We start from the raw sequence: 8891 nt of genomic DNA, 5'->3' as shown, positions 1-8891 counted from the left end.
CGTAAACTTTACGGTTAATCAAATGGACCGACAGCTGCCAGTTATTTTTTCATAATTTTAGAATGAAAATTTTAACAGCGTGGGTCGTAATTCTGTCGTTATAAATCAGAACATTGCTTTAAATATACACATTGTTCTCTAAAATTTTAAGAGACTTGTTTTCATTTTATCACAATAGCTACTTACTTTCTTTTAAGATATGATATTTCTTTTTTACCTATGCACAAGTCGTTTCATTTTTTATGACTTATGGTAGTAATAAAATTTAAAAACCGCTAACATACCACTTTTCTCTTCAGTAGACAAAATAATGAAAATAATTTGTCATTTTAAAACAACAGTCTTAATTTGTTAGGACAACTGTGACTATCAGTAATATGGTATCAGCTGTAAAAACTATGAAAAATTTCACAAATTAAATTTGTTTTTACATTAAAAAAAAGAAAAGAAAATAAGTTTTAATAGTATCGAATGCTGTTAGACGTGCAATCATAGTTACTCATACAAAATTAGTGCATTGATGAAGTTTTTGTCTAGTCAGAGTATAGACTAGTAATTCTGTCCTGTATATACAGGACAAAATCATAATAAATGTTTACAGCTCTCCTTTCCAGTTCTTTACAAATGTATATGTATTTAGTATGCTTTAGTTTTTTCTTCATTTCACTTTCGATGTTTTTAAAAATCAATTTTTAGGCATACATTTTCTTTTTTTAAATTTGAGAAATATTAACAGTTTTAAGTATTAATTTGAATTAAATATTCTTTTCACATCAACGTTATTGTGGTTTTATCTATCAGATGTGATTGAAAATTTTAATATTATAATAATAATAATTTAATAATTACTTGCAGTCTATAGAAATGGAAACGATAAAAATGCTGTATTTACACTATTTATTATCTAAATTTTTTTACAATGACTTTAAAATTCTTTTTACAAAAGTAATTTAGAATAGCCAAGCTTAGGGGCATAAAGACCATGTCCATATGCAAGAGGATGTCCAGAATAAGCAAGTCCATGTCCCAAAAGTCCAGTGTAGGCCAATGGGGCTGCTCCAAGAAGTCCAGTGTGGGTTAGAACAGGGGCGATTGGAGCGGTCTTAGCAACGGCATATGGAAGAGGAGCAGCATAAGCTACTGGAGCAGCATGATGAGTAGTGACCACTGATTTTTGAACAGCGTATGTTGGTGCAGATAGAACGGTTTTGGAGACTAGAGGAGCATGGAGGAGTGGTGCTACAGGAGCGTGAAGAAGAGGAGCTGCTGGAGCATGAATCACAGATTTGCTAAGAAGGGGAGCAGTGATGATGGGAGCTGCTGGTGCTTTGATGGCAAGTCCATGTCCATACACAGCTGGAGCGAGGAGTGCAGTGGCATGAGCAGCTGCCAAAGCAGTGAGGAAGAATGCAACCTATAGAAAGTAATAAATCTAATAAATATAAATGCAGAAACATGGGTGAAACAAAGAATTATGTGTTACGTAAAGGTGAGCCAATACAGCTCACGGACTAGTGCCTAAGTTTCTCCTACGAACACCTTCGTTTTCTGTAGGAAATACTGAGTCCGTATCCAGTTCTCGTATTAAATTGGGATAAAATATTTCTAAAATTAGATGGAATACATCACACATGCATGTCCAAACATGATACACTATAAGCTTAGTTTTTATTTTGGACTTTATTTTTAAGGGTAATTGTTATTTAAATCCGATTAGGAGCGAGTTTAACGCCTATAGGGGTACCACCAATCTTAACTTTTATATAGCGAGTTAAAAATGAGTTTGTGGCACAACTTTATTGCCCACATACGTAGCATCTTTAGTTAGACTCAAAATTTCACCTACGAGGTTTAGACAAGACTAGATGTTTCATTTACAAATTTCTGTGCTACGTAATAGTTGAATCATTTTTTCCCAGTCGAATTACGAGGCTAAACAGAGATAATAATAAAGAAAAGGCGTACGTATCTTAGGCATTTTAAGATCATATTGTAAAACAAAGATACGTCTCGGGGGAAAAAAAGTGGTAGCAAGTTTTTGATTAACTGCAATGTACAGTTTAGTGCTTTATTTAAATTCGACTTTCAAAAACCAAATCAGAATGATAAATCTAAAATATACTCGGGAAAAAAAATCTCTGTTATAAAGTTAATATAGAATGCGTATTTTTATCAGCAATTCATTTGTAAGCCTATGAGAGTAACATTTAGATTAGTAATTGTTCTTTATACTTTTAAAAAATGATAAAATTGTTTAACTCAGCAAATATTGTTAATTCTTTATCATAATTTATACAACTTATTATTAAAAATTACGTAACTTATTGAAAGTTTGCTGGCAAGATATTTTAGAACGAAAATAAAAGCTTCGAAATAAAACAGATGAGATATTGATATATTACTTTAGTTAAAATTAGAACATTCTGTTTGACATCTTAGTTTATTTAAACAAATTTATGTTTCAATTTTTGGTTTAATTTCAATGGTAAGAACATTTCGGTATACAATAGAATTTAAAACAATTTAAGTTAGATTATGTTTGATGTAAAAGTTTATTTAGATTAGATATAATGCAATTTTTCAACTAAATGTGATAGAAATTTTTTTCAAATGTTCGTCCATTTTAATATATGATCCTTTTTTTTAATATAAGTTTATAAAACATGAACTGATCTTGAAAAAAAAAAAAGGACAAACAAGTAGGCCTAGGTTTTAGAACAAAATGTTCCATTCTAATTGTTCTACTGCTGGCACCAGTGAATTAATATTTCAATATGACTGTAATGTTAATGTGCTTAAAATAGGCTAATTGAAGTTATGGTTTAAATGAGTGATTTACCTGTCGGATTTACATTTGCTTTCTGCAGTAATGAAAAAAATGAAGTAACTGTGTAATTAAACGGTGCAGGGGCAGTCAGAAATTATAATTTTACACAGATAATTTTTACAAATATGAATGAAATTATTTTTATGTATTCATATTTGGTAATAATATTTCAGGCATTGATGCATTGTATGATGCATTCATGGCATTGAATAAAACGTTTTTATGGCAGATTAATTTCACTTGTTCCGAGTGCATAATTGCAAGGTAACTACGAGCGATTAAAAATACAAAAATAGTATTTAAAAAAATTCTAAATTTTATTCAAAGAGATTAATTATAAAAATTAATTATTAAGAAATAAATCAGCAACTTTTCTCGTATATTATTTTCAGTTTAATATCGTAAATGATTATAAAAACGTTTTTTGCTTTAAATATAAATCATTTGAAATGTAAGCCATAGTGGTAATTACAATTGATTAATTAAAGAGATTATGAATGAGTGAAAATTTATTGAGTTTCTATCACTTTTTACATTTTTAGTCGCCTGTAGCATCGCTGTAATGGTGAAACAGTCCAAATACAAAAAAAGTAATAGACAATAATCACTCTGATAACTAACTAACCAAACAAATAAATGAATAAAAATAAACCAATAGAAAAATTAACAAATAAAAAATAAATCGATAAATAAAGAAAAGCATATAAATACAAAATAATTTGTAAAATAAATAAATGCAGGAAGATTTCTTTTTATTATGTGTTAGTATTGAGTTTTATTTTTTTTTCCATTTTATTTTATAACTTATCGTCCAAATAGATATTAGATAATTTCAAAAATATAGAAAAATAATTAAAAACCAAATTTCTTAAAAATGTCAGTTTAGTATTGTAGAAATAGGGAATTAAATAGCAAGAATAATTTAAACTATTTAAACGAATTAACAACTTTAAGGTATCAACTGTTTAAACGGGAACTTCTCAAACGGGTTTCAATGTATTGAAATTCACTTTAAAATTCTACATATTTTATTATGACAAAAATAGTTCAAGCAGGTAATAATCAGATTTTTAAGAAGTAAACAAATAAAAAAATTATCGAAAACGAACTCAAAATTAATGTTTGCCTTTGGTACTGACATATTTATTACTAAATAAGATGTTAAAAATTATATTGTAAATTTTGCTTTAATTGCACTAAAGTAGGATATTTATTGGTAAAATATAATTTTCATTTTTTTATTTCTTTATTTTGCTTCTCGTATTGAGACTTTTCATTGATTTTCCAAAAGTTTGTGATTCGCTTTATATAAAGATTTAGTTGCACAACAATGCTATATTAAATTATTAATTATAAAGTTTAAGTGCAAAGAAACGCTTTGTTAAAAAAGCATCAAAAGAATTTTTTTCTCTCATACATGCTAAAATAAACAAATACAATGCATACGTCGATTCCTTTACGTATGTCTAGGTAAAATTTGAAGATTTTCTGTTAACATATTAAATAATTTGCGAAGTAATTTAATATTTTTTCATTATTAAAAATTTTTGTACAATTTAGTAGGTTTTGTCATATTATCTGAGACTTCAAAATTAAGCAAGCAAACAATAAAACTTACTAAAAAATCTAAAATAGTTTTAAAAAAAGCTCTTAAATTTTCAATTTAAAGGCCCTGTGTTCTTTAACAGCTTCTTTTGATAATTATTTCGAATGAAACATATTTTTTTATGTGTGTAACATATATAAATGAAGAAAAAAAACGAACTTACCTTAGCAATCATGATGTATTAGTAAATGGTTTTACTGAATGGTCAGAACACATTGCATTAGTTTTAAGCCATGTTTATATATCCCTTCAATACAAGGACACCCGGCTTCCAATAAACGGGTATATTCATTCAATCAAACGAAAGGGATCAGAAATATTGAATGATCTTGAAATCTTAAATCTCTAATACTTCCCGATTGAATAGGCATTTTATTTTTCTGAATACGAAAACGTGACCTTCGATTTAGAATACAAGCCACTATAGACGAGGGCGGAAGAAACGGTAAAAAGAACCGTTATAATTATTCAAACCGTAATTATTTATTTTTTTAATTAATGGCCAACAGATTCTTCAAGGCTGTAGCGAAGTTGTTCGATGGGCTGGGTCAAATAAGGAAATATAACTAGCGTTCAGAACCAAAATGGATTAAGAAAAATATACTGTTGGTTGTTCTTAAGCCACTCTGCCTCTATTGCCATAGTATTCCTTTTACTTGAAATCTCAATGCGTGTCTCAGAGCAACAGTGGTTTAAGAATCATTCTAAACGAACAGGACATACGCTACTTTGTATTTTCGATTTGCGTTCTTTTGCTGTTTAGAAACCAGTCGTAACTAGTTGCTAAATAAAAGAAATATAAACCTAAGTTATGAGATGGTTTGCTAAATGACGTAATACATTTTGTTTTTGTGAAAAAAAATTCGAAATTAAATGTTATCTGAATATATATAAATAAAATTTAAATATATATTTACTAATAATTAATACGTATTAATGGAGACTGTACGTTATAATTACATGAATCATACATAATGTTAAATAATGAATTTGATGGGCTGTGTGACAAGAAAGCGCGATTTTTTCCCCTTATTTCCTTTTTTGACTCGATAAGTTAATTTATATGTATTTTTAATCTGTATCTGTATTTTTAATTAGCTAAATGACCTTCCTGTCAATATATTGACTGATATGTTAAAGTACACTTTAAATAACTTTATAAGAAAAAGAGCTACAATTGTCTCAAAATATATGTTTTTTGGCCGAATTAAACTGAGATTTATTTATTTTAAATCGAAATGGGCTATTTCTTTAAAATTTAAACGAAGTTTATACAGCACGAAGATAAATTTTATTTATCTTTTTAAATTATCTTAAAATAAAGTCAGTAATTTTGGTGGTATGAAAAAAGCCCAAACATTCTGAAATGAAACTGTTTTAAAGAAGTTTAAAAATTAAAAAATAAATATTTTTTATTGTTAGACTATTCATTAAACTCTTAATATTTCTGAAATTCTCGTTGGATTTCTGGGACATAAATGAAAATTGATGGCCAATGTTAAAGAAATAGAAAAACTTTGGCTAATAAAAACATTGATAATTTAAAATTTATAGATTCAGATAAATCAATAAATAGTTAGATAGGTAATTAAAAGTAATAGAAAATATTTATAAAAGTAAATATCTGTCATATAATATTTTTTAAAAGTAAATGTAAAGTAAAATTAAAACAAAAATTAAACAGTATATTATAAAAATGTGTCCAAATTTTAATTCTTCCTTTTTTTCTTACAATGCCGACGAATTAATCGTTAGAGCAGTTGTTTCGAATTTTTCCTCGGCGGTGGAACCCTAAATAATCAATCTACGTTTGGGGAAACCCCTAACTTTATCGATTAAGTTCATTAGCAATTGCGAACATATTAATCGAAGATAAATGAGTAATAATTTTAAAAATGTGAAGAATATCAAATTTTAGTCTTATTTTGGATTGAGAAAGTTTGATTGGAAATACTATTGCAATTGTTCATAATGGATATCCTTTTATTTATTTAATATACTAGGAGGCTTCACCCCAGTGGCGTAGCGAGGGGTGGGCAAGGGGGGGCATCATGCCCCGGGCGCTACTCACAAAGGGGCGCCAAATGGTCCGCAAAACAAAAAATTGCTGGATAATTTTTTTTTTTTATTATAATTGATTTCTGGAAAATATATTTTAAATTAGTGCCAGTAATTTATAATAGTGATAATAAATGTTAATTCATAAATATTATTCATAATATTTAATTCATATTAAATATATTTCAATATTTAATTCACGTCCTTTTCATCGCGCTCTGCTTATAATAAAAATGAAATATTATTAAATGTTGTATATAAGTTTAATGTCAGCATAAATTATATTGTTTATTTCACTATGTTATTACCTTTCAAGGTCAAGGCATTCTTGGTAAGTAATAAATCAAATAAGATTACTTACTACATCTATTCGACGATTCTATTATTAAGTGAATAGAGTATGAAAAAATTTGTTAACAGGAAAATTTGTTGTTCTCATATTTGTCACCACAAATGAATTCATTCATCTTCTGGTGTCCCGCAGAGGACTAATCGTTAAGACACGGTTCCCAGCAGATCACCGAAGTCAAGCATCACTGGCTGCGGTCAATGTGCGGGTGGGGGATCCACTTGGATCAGTCTGCGCAGGGACCGAGGGTGTGCGGTATTGGTCCTCGTTAAACTGTGCTACCGTAAAGTGCTCGACTTCGCGTGCAGGTCGTTGGGCTACCGAAGCGGGGGTGCCATCCCCTCCGCAGAGGATCAAAATTGTGATGGCATGTCTTCGGATCATCCTCAGGGATGTTTCCCAGACCGTCGCCAATAGCCCATTGTGCAGCTATAGTGCGACGTAAATGAACTACAACAACAACATCATATTCTGGTATCTACAGTTCGAAATCAACTAATAAACGATATCAAACGAAATAAATATTATGGACTAGTTTGATTCAACTCCTGATATCTCTCATCGAGAACAAATGTCCCAAGTCGCTAGGTATGTAGATGCTGATTTTATCAATAAAAAAGTTTCCATCAAAGAATCTTTTTTGAGTTTTTATTGAAATACATGCTAAAGATACAGCCTCGATCGAAAATACAATTTTAGAGAAATTAAATTACGATTAAATTTCATTAACAAACTGCAGATCACAATGTTACGATAATGCTGCCGTGATGGCAGGTCACACATCTGAAACGCGATGGAGCGCCACCGGAGCGGTTATCGTTATCATCTATGGGCTACAGAATATAAAAGAACTAATAGAAAAATTAGCAGAGCACACTACCACTACAAGTGACAACAGAAGTGAAGCTACAATTCTGTTGCAAAATATACTAACCTTTAGTTTTGTAACTTTAGTTCATTTCTGGTACGAAATCTTAAGAAGGATTGATCGTGTGCAGCTCAGATTACAAGATCCTAGAATGAATTTTAGAAAAGTGTTCCATGATCTTGAATCATTAGCGACTGAACTAGCCGAAATTTGAGACGAGCTCTGTAAAGAGGCAATAGAAAAAGCAGAGTCTCTTTGTGAAAAATGGGATATGGATACAACAATACGTGCCTGGAGAATTGGCTATGGTGGTCATTCAGCAGAAAGTGAAATTTCCCCGCGTTATGGAAGTCACTTTTGATCGTCTCCAACAAGAAATGTGTAAACGATTAAGTGACTTTAATTTCAAATTTGGATTTCTACTAGACGTTGAAAATTTATTAAACAAGGATAATGTTGATAACGACATTGAAAAAAAATTGTAAAAATCCGGGTGAATTTTATAATACAGATTTCAATGTAATAGAACTTTTTATCAAAATATATGACAGCAAAATGTTACACCGCAGTAGAAAAGAAATTAAACCTAAAACTCCATTAGAATTTCTTACTTTTATAATCAATCTCGAATGGAGAAGATGTTTTTCCAAATCTGAGAGCGGCATTTCAAATACTCCTGACTATCTCAGTACCAATTGCTAGCTGCGAATGGTCATTCAGCAAATTAAAATTAATTTTGACATATCTACGATCAACGGGGGGGACAAGATCGCCTAATTGACCTAGCATTTTTAAGTGTGGAAAGAAAAAAAATTGAAATAATCAACTTTGATGATATTATTGATAAATTTGCTTCATCAAAAGCGGAAAATTTATACATAGTAATTAGTTTTATAATTGTATTATAATCATATTATTAAATATATGTATCTCCTTAGAGATAATAAATATTTACTTTTTTATTGTACTTATTACTGCGTGTTTTTAAAATATTTCTTTATAAATATGTAAAATAAATAATAGATATCTTTTGAACTAATTCTAGATGATCATATACATTTCAAAATCTAGTCTTGTTCTCTCAAATACATTTTTTGTCTCAAATTTAAAGCCTAGCTTGAGTCTATGACTTTATTTATTTTACTTTGTTTATTTATTTATTTGCGAGTATATTTTACATATA

At 29.3% G+C, this 8891-nt stretch overlaps 1 protein-coding gene across 1 annotated transcript; it reads right to left on the bottom strand.

The window, feature by feature from the left end:
* Nucleotides 1–880: 880 nt before the first annotated feature.
* On the bottom strand, nucleotides 881–4813 carry LOC107450982 (uncharacterized). The gene is made up of 2 exons (XM_016066934.4): nucleotides 4597–4813; nucleotides 881–1414 (listed from the first exon to the last, which is right to left on the bottom strand). The coding sequence occupies exons 1-2, from the start codon at nucleotides 4606–4608 to the stop codon at nucleotides 938–940; spliced, it is 489 nt and encodes a 162-aa protein (XP_015922420.1). The 5' UTR covers nucleotides 4609–4813; the 3' UTR covers nucleotides 881–937.
* Between the last annotated feature and the right edge of the window lie 4078 nt (nucleotides 4814–8891).

The sequence above is a fragment of the Parasteatoda tepidariorum genome, chromosome 4 (assembly GCF_982258835.1).
Source record: "Parasteatoda tepidariorum strain Cologne lab strain chromosome 4, Ptep-v5.0, whole genome shotgun sequence".
Classification (NCBI taxonomy): domain Eukaryota; kingdom Metazoa; phylum Arthropoda; class Arachnida; order Araneae; family Theridiidae; genus Parasteatoda; species Parasteatoda tepidariorum.
Note: the sequence above shows the minus strand (reverse complement) of the source record. Positions and strands in the feature narration are given on the sequence as shown.